Source organism: Triticum dicoccoides, chromosome 6B, assembly GCF_002162155.2.
Source record: "Triticum dicoccoides isolate Atlit2015 ecotype Zavitan chromosome 6B, WEW_v2.0, whole genome shotgun sequence".
Classification (NCBI taxonomy): domain Eukaryota; kingdom Viridiplantae; phylum Streptophyta; class Magnoliopsida; order Poales; family Poaceae; genus Triticum; species Triticum dicoccoides.
The window spans coordinates 277,449,415-277,467,046 of NC_041391.1; the positions used below are offsets into that span (position 1 = coordinate 277,449,415).

A 17,632-nucleotide genomic window follows, 5' to 3' on the forward strand; every position below is an offset into this window, starting at 1 on the left:
ATCTCGTTAACGGCAAGTCTCTTTACTCGTTCCGTAATACATCATCTCACAACTAACATATTAGTTGTAATGCTTGCAAGGCTTATGTGATGTGTATTACCGAGAGGGCCCAGAGATACCTCTCCGACAATCGGAGTGACAAATCCTAATCTCGAAATACGCCAACCCAACATCGACCATTGGAGACACCTGTAGTACTCCTTTATAATCACCCATTTACGTTGTGACGTTTGGTAGTACCCAAAGTGTTCCTCCGGTAAACGGGAGTTGCATAATCTCATAGTCGTAGGAACATGTATAAGTCATGAAGAAAGCAATAGCAACATACTAAACGATCAGGTGCTAAGCTAATGGAATGGGTCATGTCAATCAGATCATTCTACTAATAATGTGACCTCGTTAATCAAATAACAACTCATTGTTCATGGTTAGGAAACATAACCATCTTTGATTAACGAGCTAGTCAAGTAGAGGCATACTAGTGACACTCTGTTTGTCTATGTATTCACACATGTATTATGTTTCCGGAAAATACAATTCTAGCATGAATAATAAACATTTATCATGATTATAAGGAAATAAATAATAACTTTATTATTGCCTCTAGGGCATATTTCCTTCAGTCTCCCACTTGCACTAGAGTCAATAATCTAGATTACACTGTAATGAATCTAACACCGATGGAGCTTTGGTGCTGATCATGTTTTGCTCGTGGAAGAGGCTTAGTCAACGGGTCTGTCATATTCAGAGCCGTATGTATTTTGCAAATATCCTATGTCTACAATGCTCTGTGCGGAGCTACTCTAGCTAATTGCTCCCACTTTCAATATGTATCCAGATTGAGACTTAGAGTCATCTGGATCAGTGTAAAAGTTTGCACTGATGTAACTTTTACAACAAACTCTTTTATCACCTCCATAATCGAGAAACATCTCCTTAGTCCTTACTAAGGATATTCTTGACCAATGTCCAGTGATCTACTCCTAGATCACTATTGTACTCCCTTGCCAAATACAGAGCAAGGTATACAATAGGTCTGGTACATAGCATAGCATACTTTATAGAACCTATGACTGAGGCATAGGGAATGACTTTTCATTCTCTTTCTATTTTCTGCTGTGATCGGGATTTGAGTCTTACTCAATTTCATACCTTTGCAACACAGACAAGAACTCTTTCTTTAACTGTTCCATTTTGAACTATTTCAAAATCTTGCCAAGGTATGTAGTCATTGAAAATCTTATCAAGTGTCTTGATCTATCTCAATAGATCTTGATTCTCAATATATAAGTAGCTTTTACTGAGGTCTTTTCTTGAAAAACTTTTATTCAAGTATCCCTTTATGCTATCCAGAAATTCTATATCATTTCCAATCAATAATATGTCATCCACATATAATATCAGAAATGCTACAGAGCTCCCACTCACTTTCTTGTAAATACAGGCTTCTCCAAAAGTCTGTATAAAACCAAATGCTTTGATCACACTATCAAAACGTTTATTCCAACTCTGAGAGGCTTACACCAGTCCATAAATGGATCGCTGGAGCTTGCACACTTTGTTAGCTCCCTTTGGATTGACAAAACCTTCTGGTTGCATCATATACAACTCTTCTTTAATAAATCCATTAAGGAATGCAGTTTTGTTTATCTATTTGCCAGATTTCATAAAATGCGGCAATTGCTAACATGATTCGGACAGACTTTTAAGCATCGATACGAGCAAGAAAATCTCATCGTATTCAACACCTTGAACTTTGTCAAAAACCTTTTTCGACAAGTCTAGCTTTGTAGATAGTAACACTTCTATCAACGTCTGTCTTCCTCTTGAAGATCCATTTATTCTTAATGACTCACCGATCATCGGGCAAGTCAATCAAAGTCTACACTTTGTTCTCATACATGGATCATATCTCAGATTTCATGGCTTCTAGCCACTTTGCGGAATCTGGGCTCACCATCGCTTCTTCATAGTTCGTAGGTTCATCATGATCTAGTAGCATGACCTCCAGAACAGGATTACCGTACCACTCTGGTGCGGATCTTACTCTGGTTGATCTACGAAGTTCAGTAGTATCTTGATCTGAAGTTTCATGATCATTATCATTGGCTTCCTCACTGACTGGTGTAGATGTCACTGAAACAGTTTTCTGTGATGAACTACTTTCCAGTAAGGGAGCAGGTACAGTTACCTCGTCAAGTTCTACTTTCCTCCCACTCACTTCTTTCGAGAGAAACTCCTTCTCCAGAAAGTTTCCGAATTTAGCAACAAAAGTCTTGCCTTTCGGATCTGTGATAGAAGGTGTATCCAATAGTTTCCTTTGGATATCCTATGAAGACGCACTTCTCCGATTTGAGTTTGAGCTTATCAGGATGAAATTTTTTCATATAAGCATCGCAACCCCAAATTTAAGAAACGACAACTTTGGTTTCTTGCTAAACCACAGTTCATAAGGCGTCGTCTCAACGGATTTTGATGGTGCCCTATTTAATGTGAATGCAGCTGTCTCTAATGCATAACCCCAAAACGATAGTGGTAGATCGGTAAGACACATCATAGATCGCACCATATCTAATAAAGTACGGTTATGACGTTCGGACACACCATTATATTATGGTGTTCTAGGTGGCATAAGTAGTGAAACTATTTCACATTGTTTTTAACTGAAGGCCAAACTCGTAACTCAAATACTCTTCTCTACGATCAGATCGTAGAAACTTTATTTTCTTGTTACGATGATTTTTCACTTCACTCTGAAATTCTTTGAACTTTTCAAATGTTTCAGACTTATGTTTCATCAAGTAGATATACTCATATCTGCTCAAATCATCTGTGAAGATCAGAAAATAATGATACCTGTCGAGAGCCTCAATATTCATCGGACTACATACATCAGTATGTATGATTTTCAACAAATCTATTGCTCGCTCCATTGTTCCGAAGAACAGAGTCTTAGTCATCTTGCCTAAGAGGCATGGTTCGCAAGCATCAACTGATTCATAATCAAGTGATTCAAAAAGCCCATCAGTATGGAGTTTCTTCATGCGCTTTACACCAATATGACCTAAACGGCAGTGCTACAAACAAGTTGCACTTATCATTATTAACTTTGCATCTTTTGGTTTCAATATTATGATTATGTGTATCACTATGATCTAGATCCAACGAACTATTTTCATTGGGTGTGTAACCATATAAGGTTTCATTCATGTAAACAGAACAACAATTTATTCTCTTACTTAAATGAATAACCGTATTACAATGAACATGATCAAATCATATTCATGCTCAACGCAAACACCAAATAACACTTATTCAGGTTCAACACTAATCCCGAAAGTATAGGGAGTGTGCGACGATGATCATATCAATCTTGGAACCACTTCCAACATACATCGTCACTTCACCCTTAACTAGTCTCTGTTTATTCTGCAACTCCCGTTTTGAGTAACTGAACAAGTATCAAATACTGAGGGGTTGCTATAAACACTAGTAAAGCACACATCCAACACCTGTATATCAAATATACCCTTTTTTTTTACTTTGCCATCCTTCTTATCCACCAAATATTTAGGGTAGTTCCGCTTCCAGTGACCATTTCCTTTGCAGTGTAAGCACTCAATTTCAGGCTTTGGTTCAGCTTTGGGCTTCTTTGTGGGAGTGACAACTTGCTTGTCAATCTACTTGAAGTTCCCTTTCTTTCCCTTTGCCCTTTTCTTGAAAACAGTGATCTTGTCAACCATCAACACTTGATGCTCTTTCTTGATTTCTACCTTCGTTGATTTCAACATCACGAAGAGCTCGGGAATCATTTTCATCATCCTTTGCATACTATAGTTCATCACGAAGTTCTACTAACTTGGTGATGGTGACTAGAGAATTCTGTCAATCACTATTTTATCTGGAAGATTAACTCCCACTTGATTCAAGCGATTGAAGTACCCAGACAATCTGAGCACATGCTCACTAGTTGAGCGATTCTCCTCCATCTTTTAGCTATAGAACTTGTTGGAGACTTCATATCTCTTCAACTCGGGTATTTGCTTGAAATATTAACTTCAATTACTGGAACATCTCATATGGTCCATGATGTTCAAAACATCTTTGAATTCCCGATTCTAAGCCGTTAAGCATGGTGCACTTAAACTATCAAGTAGTCATCATATTGAGCTAGCCAAACGTTCATAACGTCTGCATTTGCTCCTGCAATAGGTCTGTCACCTAGCGGTGCATTAAGGACATAATTCTTCTGTGCAACAATGAGGATTTAACCTCAGATCACGGATCAAATCCGCAACATTGCTACTAACATTTTTTTTCAACACAATTTTCTCTAGGAACATATCAAAATAAACACAGGGAAGCAACAACGCGAGCTATTGATCTACAACATGATTTGCAAAATACTACCAGGACTAAGTTCATGATAAATTTAAGTTCAATTTAATCATATTACTTAAGAACTCCCACTTAGATAGACATCCCTCTAATCCTCTAAGTGATCACGTGATCCAAATCAACTAAACCATATCCGATCATCACGTGAGATGGAGTAGTTTCATCGGTGAACATCATTATGTTGATCATATCTACTATATGATTCACACTCGACCTTTCGGTCTCCGTGTTCCGAGGCCATATCTGCATATGCTAGGCTCGTCAAGTTTAACCTGAGTATTCTGCGTGCGCAACTGTTTTGCACCCGTTGTATTTGAACGTAGAGCCTATCACACCCGATCATCACGTGGTGTCTCAGCACGAAGAACTTTTGCAACGGTGCATACTCAGGGAGAACACTTCTTGATAATTTAGTGAGAGATCATCTTATAATGCTACCGTCAATCAAAGCAAGATAAGATGCATAAAAAGATAAACATCACATGCAATCAATATAAGTGATATGATATGGCCATCATTATCTTGTGCTTGTGATCTCCATCTCCGAAGCACCGTCATGATCACCATCGTCACCGGTGCGACACCTTGATCTCCATCGTAGCATCGTTGTCGTCTCGCCAATCTTATGCTTCCACGACTATCACCAACGTTTAGTAATAAAGTAAAGCATTACATCGCGATTGCATTGCATACAATAAAGCGACAACCATATGGCTCCTGCCAGTTGCCGATAACTTGGTTACAAAACATGATCATCTCATACAATAAAATTCAGCATCATGCCTTGACCATATCACATCACAACATGCCCTGCAAAAACAAGTTAGACGTCCTCTACTTTGTTGTTGCATGTTTTACGTGGCTGCTACGGGCTTAAGTAAGAACCAATCTCACCTACGCATCAAAACCACAACGATAGTTTGTCAAATAGACTCCGTTTTAACCTTCGCAAGGACCGGGCGTAGCCATACTTGGTTCAACTAAAGTTGGAGAGGCAGTCGCCCGCAAGCCATCTCTGTGCAAAGCACGTCGAGGGAACCGGTCTCGCGTAAGCGTACGCGTAAGGTTGGTCCGGGTCGTCTCGTCCAACAATACCGCTGAACCAAAATATGACATGCTGGTAGGCAGTATGACTTGTATCGTCCACAACTCACTTGTGTTCTACTCGTGCATATAACATCAACATCATTAACCTAGGCTCGGATACCACTGTTGGGTTTTGTAGTAATTTCAAAAATTTTCCTACGCGCACACAGGATCATGTGATGCATAGCAACGAGAGGAGAGTGTTGTCTACGTACCCAACACAGACCGACTGCGGAAGCGATGACACGACGTAGAGGAAGTAGTCGTACGTCTTCACGATCCAACCGATCAAGCACCGAAACTACGGCACCTCCGAGTTCGAGCACACGTTCAGCTCGATGACGATCCCCGGACTCCGATCCAGCAAAGTGTCGGGGAAGAGTTTCGTCAGCACGACGGCGTGGTGACGATCTTGATGAATTACAGCAGCAGGGCTTCGCCTAAACTCCGCTACAGTATTATCGAGGAATATGGTGGCAGGGGGCACCGCACACGGCTAAGGAATCGATCACGTGGATCAACTTGTGTCAACTTGTGTGTTTAGAGGTGCCCCTGCCTCCGTATATAAAGGAGGAGAGGAGGGGAGGCTGGCCGGCCAAAGAGGGAGGCGCAGGAGAGTCCTACTCCCTCTGGGAGTAGGATTCCTCCCCCCAATCCTAGTCCAACTAGGATTCCTCGGAGGGGAAGGGAAAGAGGGGGGCCGGCCACCTTCTCCTAGTCCTAATAGGACTAGGGGAGGGGGAAGAGGCGCAGCCACCTTGGGCTGCCCCTTTCTCCTTTCCACTAAGGCCCATGATGGCCCATATGGCTCCCGGGGGGTTCCGGTAACCTCCCGGTAACCCGGTAAAATCCCGATTTCACCCGGAACACTTCCGATGTCCAAACATAGGCTTCCAATATATCAATCTTTACGTTTCGACCATTTCGAGACTCCTCGTCATGTCCGTGATCACATCCGGGACTCCGAACAACCTTCGGTACATCAAAATGCATAAACTCATAATATAACTGTCATCGTAACCTTAAGCGTGCGGACCCTACGGGTTCGAGAACAATGTAGACATGACCGAGACATGTCTCTGGTCAATAACCAATAGCGGGACCTGGATGCCCATATTGGCTCCTACATATTCTACGAAGATCTTTATCGGTCAGACCGCATAACAACATACGTTGTTCCCTTTGTCATCGGTATGTTACTTGCCCGAGATTCGATCGTCGGTATCCAATACCTAGTTCAATCTCGTTACCGGCAAGTCTCTTTACTCGTTCCGTAATACATCATCTCACAACTAACATATTAGTTGTAATGCTTGCAAAACTTATGTGATGTGTATTACCGAGAGGGCCCAGAGATACCTCTCCGACAATCGGAGTGACAAATCCTAATCTCGAAATACGCCAACCCAACATCGACCATTGGAGACACCTGTAGTACTCCTTTATAATCACCCATTTACGTTGTGACGTTTGGTAGTACCCAAAGTGTTCCTCCGGTAAACGGGAGTTGCATAATCTCATAGTCATAGGAACATGTATAAGTCATGAAGAAAGCAATAGCAACATACTAAACGATCAGGTGCTAAGCTAATGGAATGGGTCATGTCAATCAGATCATTCAACTAATGATGTGACCTCGTTAATCAAATAACAACTCATTGTTCATGGTCAGGAAACATAACCATCTTTGATTAACGAGCTAGTCAAGTAGAGGCATACTAGTGACACTCTGTTTGTCTATGTATTCACACATGTATTATGTTTCCGGTTAATACAATTCTAGCATGAATAATAAACATTTATCATGATATAAGGAAATAAATAATAACTTTATTATTGCCTCTAGGGCATATTTCCTTCAGTTTGCACAAATTTCGGCCGGTTGGTTCGAGTTGTTGTCAAAATGTATGCGTCTACAGTTGGATGGCGTCCTCCCGCATCCGTGACCGCGGACTGGCCCCCCTGCCCGTGGACGGATCGGGAGGAAATTTGCGGGTCATCGTTGGAGATGCCCTAAGCATCACTAGCTCAGCCGGTAATTCTGTGTGATTTCTCACATGAGGTCCTATGTTCGATCCTGGCGAGGTCGACTTATTCTTTTGAGCTACAGTATATGTACTCGTTGCCGATCGTTTCCTTCATGGGTTGGCCAAGGCAGAGACCCACCTATGGGGCATATAGGAGGTCCCAACTTCCGCCTTGCTGAACGCCTCGCAGTCGAGCAAGTGTATGGGCCGGCCCATTATGCGGGATGCCAATGGCTAATTTTTGTTTCAATTTTTTTACCTTTTTTTGATTTCTTTGTTTACTTCTATTTACACTTCTAAATATTCTAAAGATATAGTATATTACAAATATATACTTTACATAATGTTTTGAGAAATGTTAATCATGTATTTGAAAAATGTTAAACGTGTATATAATTTTTTTGGCCATGTATTAAAAAAATGATGAATTTTTATAATGTAATTGAAGAGAATCTTGTCCAACATCATCTGAAATGGATTAGACATATTCAGTGGAGGCCTCCAGAAGCGTCAGTGCATAGCGGATAGCTAAATCGTGGTGATAATGTCAAGAGAGGTCGGGTAGACCAAACTTGACATGGGATGAGTTTGTAAAGAGATATCTGAAGAACTGTAGTATCACCAAAAAACTAGCCATGCACAGGGATACGTGAAAGCTAGCTATCCATGTGTTAGAACAATTAGTTGGTTCCCAGATCTTATGGGTTTCACCTTTAGCCTACCCCAACTGTTTTGAGACTAAAGGCTTTGTTGTTGTATAAAAATGTTAATCAAGTATTTCAAAAAAATGTTGAAGAAGTATTTAAAAAATGTTAATCAAGCATATGAAAGATGTCAAACGTGTATTGAGAAAATGTTGACCATATATGAACAAGTATTTTTTTAAATATTGTACAAATATTTGAAAAAATATTAATCAAGCATTTGAAAAATCTTAAACAAGTATTTGAAAAATGTTAATCAAGCATTTTAAAATATATTAAACATGTACAGAAAAAATGTTGATCATGTGTTGAAACATGTTAATACTGTACTTCAAAAATGTTAATCAAGAATTTAAAAATGTTTAAAAGTGTGTATAGAAAATTATTGACCATGTATTCAGAAAATATTAATTTTATATTTTAAAAAGTTAATCAAGCATTTAAAAAGTATGTATAGAATAAATGTTGATCATGTATTAAAATATTAAATTTGTATTGAAAAATGTCAAATGTGTATTAGAAAAATATCTTGACATATACGAAAATGTAGAGTGAAAATAAAAATAAACATAAGAGTAAACAAAAGAAAAAAATGGAGAATAAAAAAACAAAACTGAGAAGGAAAAAGAGAACAAAACAAAAAAAACCTATGAGAAAACAAAACAAAAACAGAAAATGAACCGTAAAAAACAATGAAAAGACTGACTTTCTTCACCTCAAGTACACAACGCGCCTAGTTACTTTTTTTTGAAACCACACACATTACATTAACCAAATAATTGAATACAAAATACACACGGATGCGGAATCTTTCAGAGAGACCAGGATAGAACATGTGTCCTGGAGATTATGCAGAAAGAAACCCAAGAAAAAGAATACTGCAATTGAGTTCTTAGGGTCCCCTACAGATAACCAACACAGAAAATGCCATCGACCGTCGGCGTCGCTGTCAGACTCGTCGGAAGAAGATGCAGACTTCTACAATCCCACGATCCAGGCCAACGCCATAGCCATGAAGTCATTGAGAGCCGATGACCGGGCCTGTAAAACAGGCGCTTGACGATGTGGCACGTCAGCCGGGGAATGCCCCCGCGTTGTCAAGGATCTGGATCTGCCACTCGCCGCCAACGATGACGAAGAGGAAAGCCAAATCCGCTCCCACCAAACCTCCATCTGTGCTCCAAGAACACGACATACTTACCACTGCAGGTGTCGTAGGCAGAAGCATCCCAGCACAAACAGGCACATAAAGCTCAACGCTCCGAACGAACGAGGAGCACACGAGACCATCGGCTCCTCAACGCCGTCGTGCAGAGCGTCACCGTGGTGAGGGAGAATCCGAGGCCAGATTATTCGACGCGGCGCTGCCCTCACCGCAGCAGCGCCTCCACTCAAAGACCTATCCATAATCTATGGACCTCTAGGAAGAGCAACGGGAGCCCACCCCCCCTCCTCCAACCGCCGGAGCAGTGGACAGAGGGGGGCGGAGGCCGTCGACTTGCCGGAGATCACAAGCAGGAAACTGTCACCTCTCTCAGGAAGGAGGCAGTTGCGCTAGCGGGGACCGCGCCTAGTTACTTTTTTTTTTTTTGAGGATCACGCCTAGTTACTTATCACGTGCAAGACACGGGCGCAGCGGCTCAACCAATTTTTATCCACTGCTTCCCCAATTTTTATTGTTTAACTGTTCGCAAAAATGGGCCGGCCCAATTACTGTACATCCTTCAGCGAAAGTTGCTACGGTCTGCTTAATGCGAGGAATAGTCGTCGTGGTAGTTCAGTTTGTCTTGCTCAGTCGACAGGCCAGAGCCGCGCCGGCGCCGCCAGTCCCATTGCTCACCTCCGTTCCCGCTGCGCAGACTCCCCCTCATCCCTCCTACGTCTCCGCGTTAGCGCCCTCCAGAAGAAAGCATCCTCTCTCTCTCTCTCTCTCTCTCTCTCTCTCTCTCTCGCTGTGCGCCTGTGCCAGACAGAGAGAATTAATCCAGTACGCGCCGCCGCCTACGCACCCGCGTACTCTCAGCCGCCGCCGCTCGGTCGTCGCGCCGCCCCTGCCTCCTCTCCGGCACTGCGCCACCGCGGCCGCCTGCTGATCGTTCAAGTCGACGCTTTCCCCACCGTATCGTCGCTAGGCTGCTATCAACGGTGATTTCCCCAGGACCACAATCCCAACGAGTCTCATTGTCTCGTTGATTTTCTCCGATTTCCTGTTTTTATAGTTATAGCAATAAGCTTGAACCCTTGAATGTATGTATTTTCTTGTCAATTCATATTATAGAAGTAAATGATGAAGAGATCAAATAAACTGTTATTGTTTTTGCCATGTTCTATCTATTTTGTTGGATCATTAGGCAGAGTTCAAATCGTATAACTGTTGAGTAATCGAAGGGTACTTTTTTTTTTGCAATGGTATGGGTACTTTTTTTTTTGCAATGTATAAGCGCTTATTTTTGGGCATGTGGATTGCTCGAATCCTGGCCATGCCACTCCGGTATCCCTCACGCTGTATGTGACGTTTCTGTCAATTTGCTTTAATTGCAGTTAGAGCATGGAGGACGATAGCAACGCGCTTATTCTTCCCTGCAAGAGGAAGAACAAAGTACAAGGGATAGGCAAGGTAATGCCAAATTTATTGGGGCCCTCTTTCTTGGGTTTCCTTCTCAACCAATGTTAGGATGTGACTATGGGAGTCCTATAACCACTGAATTGCCAGGATGGCAAGAAAAGCAAGAGCAAGGAAGACCCAAAGATGAGCAAGACTCAGCTAAAAAAAATGCAGAAATTGGAGGTGCGCCTCCTTACCTTGCCATTTGCCATGTAGTAGATTTTTTTAAACTAGTTAGCTTTAGTTTTTATATCAGCATTAATGCCTGCCTAATTGTTCCCAGGAGGAAAAGCAAAAGAAGGCACTGCAAGCAAAAAGCATCGAATTTTTGCAGTATGCTCGTCTTAATTGGTTCTGTTTAGAATTGTGATATTTTCTATGATGGTTTTGTGTTTCCTCTAACGACTTTGTATGAAACTGTCCCTGCACAATAGGAAGCACATGATTGCTGATGATGTATTTTCACTGCTGGATACTACGTGCTCTATTGGAAAAGTACAGTAGATCTATCTGTGACATGTGGATTGGTTACTATGTCACTGCAAAGTTATTTCTCTCATGATATTTTTATACTACAGGCTGCGACTATGAAAGAAAAATTTAGGCGTGCCGCGCAGTTCTCCAAGCATGGTTTAGATGTTCCTGAAGAACTTTCACTATTCAAGAAAAACTGTGGTCGGAAAGGAGTTCCTGGAGACAATGAAGCTGTGCCAGAAGTTTCCCCGGTGAAGTTTATTAAGGCAGCAAAACTTGATCATCCTGGCAGTGAACGAAAGAATCATGAGAAAGATTCGATGAAACCTATGATGGATCTTGGCGTGAGCATTCTGGAACAAAAAACTGAAGGGACTAATGACGATGCTGGCATTTCGGTACGCCAGATCATTCTGGGACAAAAAACTGAGGAGACTAATGATGATGCTGACATTTTGGCACATCAGCCGATTCAGTCATCCGTGCAAAATTGCTCTGCCGCTGAGATAGATTTGCAGGTAATTGGTCCATATCTCAACTATCTTCGGCATCTCAACTATTTTTGACTCATTAACTATCTAACTGATCTAAAGGCATTCTAGATTTGCCTATTTTGTAAGTGGCCGGGAATAAGAAGCTGGTGTCATGTTCTGTGTTAATTCAGTCATTATCCTTTTGTTAGGATAAAGAGCTACAACAAAGTGAAACTGCTTTACAAGAATGCTTCAATCCTCCAATTGTGGTGCCTGTCTCAAGACCACAGGAGGTTGAGAAGGCGAGGAGGGATCTCCCAATAATAATGATGGAGCAGGAAATAATGGAAGCTATCTACGAAAATTCTGTGGTAATTCTATGTGGAGAAACAGGCTGTGGTAAAACTACTCAGGTCCCTCAGGTGAGTGTGCCCACACATGGTTTCTCTTAAACATTGGTTTAAACTAGGAGTTCTGATCCTATCTGCTTGTGTTAAGTAGCTGCCAACTTTTTCATTGCTCTTTAAGCTATCTGTGTTCTGCAGTTCTTATATGAAGCCGGCTTTGGCACAAGCAATCGAGCTGGTAGAAAAGGGATGATTGGTATCACCCAACCACGACGTGTTGCTGTTCTTGCCACATCCAAGAGGGTGTCTTATGAGTTAGGACTTAAGCTAGGAAAGGAGGTCGGTTTTCAAGTTAGGCATGATAAAGAAGTTGGAAGTAAATGCTCCATCAAGTTTATGACAGATGGCATTTTGCTGCGAGAGATCCAGGTTTTGTATACGTTTACTTTTCCTGGTTACTCCTACCAGTCTATTTTGTTCAATTGTTCAACTTTGAGTTAAAAGTTTCTTCTTGTAATGTACTGATAACTCGTTCTAAAAAAGATGAACCATGACCAGAAATGCAACAAAATGGTATATCTGACACTTTTACGGCCATAACAGCAGATGACTCAAATTTATAAATAATTACAATGAGGTTTAAACTTGCCTTTAGTGGTTTAGTCTGTCTCTCGGTTAGTCGTCTAATTGTATCATTATACAGTCAGTTGTCTACCTGTAATTGTATAATTTACAGATTTTATCTATGCATCAAGTGATTTGTTCTTCTGAAATGCATGTGTTTTTTTAATTGAAGCTCCTGTTCAAAAAAATATATTTGAAGCTGTGTCTTACTCCCTCCGTTCCTAAATATTTGTCTTCTTAGAGATTTCAAATGGACTACCACATACGGATGTATGTAGACATATTTTAGAGTGTAGATTCACCTATTTTACTTCGTATATAGTCACTTGTTCAAATCTCTAGAAAGACAAATATTTAGGAACGGAGGGAGTACATAACAAGATTGAAACTCCTTATCACACGACTTACTGATCTTTTACAGAGTGACATTCTGTTGAAGCACTATTCCGTGATCATCTTGGATGAGGCACATGAAAGGAGTTTGAACACAGATATACTTATTGGGATGCTTTGTAGAATTACAAAGCTTCGCAAGGTTAGAATCTCAAGAGCTTACCCCATTTTCCTTTTGATTAAAGCCAAAACGTGCAGGCATGGCTAACTTCTGTGCATGTCAAAGGATACATACGCAGATCAACAGAAAAAAATACGCTCTGGAAAGAACATTAAGCCAGAAGATATGATTAGTCAGCTGAAAGTGGTGCTGATGAGTGCTACCTTGCAGTTAAAGGAATTTATTTCAAACAGAAGATTGTTTGATGTGATTCCACCAACTGTAGAGGTACCTGCACGGCAATTTCCAGTAACAATTCACTTCACGAAGAGGACACATGATGATTATTTAGCACAGGCTTATAAAAAGGTTCTGTCAATCCACAAGAGTCTACCACCAGGTGGAATCCTTGTATTTGTTACTGGACAACGAGAAGTTGATTATTTATGTAAGAAACTGCAAAGAGCATCCAAACGGCAAATTGGTAAGAAGCCTGAAAGGGTTGGAGATGAGTGTGGTTCAAGACCAGAAATAGATGAGAAGGAAATTTTTGAAGCATATGATATTGATAGAACTGAAGCTGAGCACCAAGAGGACATGTTTTCCTCATATGGTCAAGATGAAATGGATGATGGACTAAATGTTGATTCTTCTGATGCTGAAACAGAGAGTGAGACTGATACTGACAGCGATGAGGATTCCGCTGCACATCAAACCACAGAAGATGGACCAGTGTTATCATTTTTGAAACATGCTGAGAGTTTATCTGTACTGAAGGCATCCTTTAAAGGTATATCAGGGATATCAGGAGAATCGGAAGCTGCTGAGGAATCGAGCAATGTGACAATTGCGGAAAAGTCAAACCCTTTTAATCCTTCTTTCAGTAAACGTACAGAACCTACATCTGTTTCACACCGTAGGCTTCGTGTTTTACCACTTTATGCAATGCAACCAGCTTCGCAGCAGCTTAGAGTGTTCCGTGATATTCCTGAAGGGGAAAGATTAGTTGTTGTGGCAACTAATGTTGCAGAAACCTCTTTAACAATTCCTGGTATAACATATGTGGTCGATACTGGAAAAGAAAAGGTTAAGAACTATGATCATGCTACGGGGATGGCAAGTTATGAAGTCCAGTGGATAAGCAAGGCGTCAGCATCCCAACGTGCTGGGAGAGCTGGAAGAACTGGGCCTGGGCACTGTTACCGTCTCTACTCAGGTGCAGCATATGGTAAAGATGGTTTATTTCCTGAGTTCTCTGAGCCAGAGATCAAGAAAATGCCAGTTGATAGCCTTGTGCTTATGCTCAAGTTTATGAAAATTGATAAGGTAATGCGCTTAAAACTTATTTATCTTTTTTAATCATCTTTTATGATGTGTTGCCTTTTGTTCTAATTTTCGTGCAAATATGATAATTGCAGGTTGAAAACTTTCCTTTCCCTACGCCTCCTAACGATGAAAGTTTGGTTGAAGCTAAGCGTTGCTTGAAGACATTAGAAGCACTTGACAGCAAAGAAAAACTTACATCAATGGGAAAGGCTATGGCGCAATACCCCATGAGCCCACGACATTCGCGTCTTCTTCTGACAATAATTAAAATTTTGAAGAGCCAGCAAGGCTATGCCAGATCTAACTTCATACTGGGATATGCAACTGCTGCTGCATCAGCTTTGAGTTATGCAAATCCTTTTCTCATTCAGGTAGACACTAGTAGAGAATCAAACCAGGATGGCCCTGATCCAGAACGTAAGGATCAAGATGAAAGAAAGAGACAGAAGAAGCTCAAGGCCATGGTTCGAGAGGCACGCAAAGATTTTTCCATCCCTAGTAGTGATGCTTTAACCATTTCCCATGCTTTGCGGTCATTTGAGTGTTCAAGGAACCCAGTGGAATTCTGCAGAGAATACTCACTTCACCTCAAAACAATGGAAGAGATGTCAAAATTGAGAAAGCAGCTTCTTCGATTAATATTTCACAATAGCAAATTTTGTGATGAATTTGCTTGGAATTATGGAGGTTCTGAGGATGTTGAACAGGCCTGGAGGAGTGAAACCGACAAAAAACCAATGCTGAATGAAGAGGAACTTCTGGGGCAAGGAATATGTGCTGGGTGGGCCGATAGGGTTGCAAAGAAGATTAACACTTTTTCTGGATTGTCGAAAGAGGACCGAAAGGTTCGAGCTGGACGTTATCAATCTTGCATCCTCGATGATACAATATATCTCCACCGATCATCTTCTGTTGCCCAAACTCCACCAGAGTTTGTAGTTTACTCGGAACTACTAAATACAAAGAGATCGTACATGCATGGTGTGACCAGTGTAAAGCCTGGATGGCTTTTCAAATATGCTAGTTCTCTCTGCACCTTCTCAGCGCCACTGGAAGATCCAAAACCCTATTACGAGCCTCAGAATGACCAGGTGTACTGTTATGTTAGTCCCATCTTTTCTAGACATAATTGGCAGCTTCCGCTGCACAGTTTACCCATCGAAGACCCCACCAGGCGGTTGCAGGTATTTGCATGGGCTTTGCTGAAAGGGGATGTCTTGCCATGTCTAAGGATGGTTCAAAAGTTCCTGGCTCTGTCACCATCTGCTGTCCTTGGGCCTGCCAGCCAAAGAAGAGTTGGAGATCTTCTTAACAGGATGAAGATTGGTGGAAAATTAAAAGACAGCCGGAGAGCATTAAGAGATGCATGGAGTAGTGATCCAGATTTTCTTTATCCTGAGATTCAGGCATGGATACAGGATAAATATCAGAGCCAGTTTGAAGCAATATGGGAACAAATGCACCAAGAAGTTCGGCTTGAGGGACACCAACTTTTCCCAAAGAGGTTCAAGAAAGTTGAGGGGTAGTCGGTTCAAATAGAAGACTGCTGGAAGCTTATTTGTCATGGAACACATCTTTCATGAGGTAACCTCCACAAATCACTGGTCTAACGTTGCCCTCTACTTCCATGAAGTAGGTGTGAAGTAACAATGCAATGTTCTTGATACTAAACAGTAGTTGAGATAGCTCATCATGAATGAAAAGTATAACAATTAGTGGATATATATGCCGTTGAACCAGTAAAACTAGGGCTGTAGCTAGTGCAGATGATAGTCTTTGATGTAAACTGAATTTGTTCGTTTCATTGCCACCATGCTGATGTACGTAGTTGTTTTTGCCCCAGCCATTGTTCTTTTTGTTTAATCATCGTACATATTTCGCATCTTTTCTGATCATTCAATTTTATTGCTTTATTCTTCTCTAGCAGAGCATCCACATAAGTTCGGAACTGTTTGCTTAAAACCTGGAAAGCTTGAGAAATACTCCCTCCGTTCCAAATTAGTTGACTTGAATTTGTCTAAATACAAATGTATCTATATTTGTTTAGTGTCTAGATACATCCATGTCTAGATAAATATGGGTCAAGTAATTTGGAACCGAGGGAGTAGACTACGCCCACTGATGTGCAGTTGTGGGACCATGAGATATTTGACCAAAATAGGGTTTGCTGCAAACAACAGAAAGCAGTCATCAGTTCAGTTAGATAAGGATAGAATGAAATCTTTGATGGCTTATTTATTATCGATAGTGCACCGGGAGAAGGTTATAGCATTCATTTGGGTGGTGTTATGTACTCCCTCGGTTTTGAATTAGTTGACATAAATTTGTCTACATAGTATGTATTTAGATGTGTTTTAATATGTAGATATATCCGTATCTATACAAATCCGTGTCAACTTTTCGGAACGAAGAGAGTATGTGTCTTGCTTCTTGTAAAGTTGATAATTTTTCTCAAGACAGATATGGCACCGCAAGGTATGGGTACAGGTCGAGCTATCACATACCCTTATCCGTCTACCTTAAACTTATTCATCATCCAACAGGGTAAAGGATACCCATTAGCAAAAATATTCACGTTTATAACGCATAAATTGAGTAAAAAATAGTCGTACAAACAATAGATAACACATCCGGAAGAGATTGATTTGCTGTTTTGTTCTATCAGTGGTTGAGAAGTGATCACATGAATCAAATAGACTAGATACGGTGTTAGGGCATCTTGAAGGCGGATTCATAAACCTCCCACAATCGTTCGGACCGTGTTGTTCAGACCGTGGAGGTCATCTAATGCCGACCTGTATTGATCTGTGAAGCGGTCTGAACGCGATTTTTCTCGTAAACTGGAGACAAAAATGGAGAAGGTTTGCTGGAGTCCGAACCGCTCTCAAGCCCGCTTCTGATCGTCCCAACCCACCAAAAAAACCTCCCCTCCCGCGCGTGCTTCCGCTCGACGCCAATTGCCCGCATTCATGCCGCTGTTGAGCGCGCCGCTCCGCATTGAAGACGGCTCAAGTCAGACGTGACCTCTCACTGCCTCCGCCATTGAAGCGGCACGCCGGCCAAGGGCGTCGCCCA

General features: G+C 41.3%; 1 protein-coding gene across 1 annotated transcript; it reads left to right on the forward strand.

The window, feature by feature from the left end:
* The first annotated feature begins 10,025 nt into the window (after positions 1 to 10,025).
* Positions 10,026 to 16,420, forward strand: LOC119325727 (ATP-dependent RNA helicase DEAH13-like). The gene is made up of 11 exons (XM_037599455.1): positions 10,026 to 10,360; positions 10,757 to 10,832; positions 10,929 to 11,003; positions 11,104 to 11,153; positions 11,255 to 11,315; positions 11,399 to 11,812; positions 11,977 to 12,189; positions 12,313 to 12,543; positions 13,160 to 13,273; positions 13,358 to 14,557; positions 14,650 to 16,420. Exons 2-11 carry the CDS (start codon positions 10,764 to 10,766, stop codon positions 16,081 to 16,083), a joined length of 3,861 nt encoding a protein of 1,286 aa, XP_037455352.1. The 5' UTR covers positions 10,026 to 10,360; positions 10,757 to 10,763; the 3' UTR covers positions 16,084 to 16,420.
* The last annotated feature ends 1,212 nt before the right edge of the window (positions 16,421 to 17,632 follow it).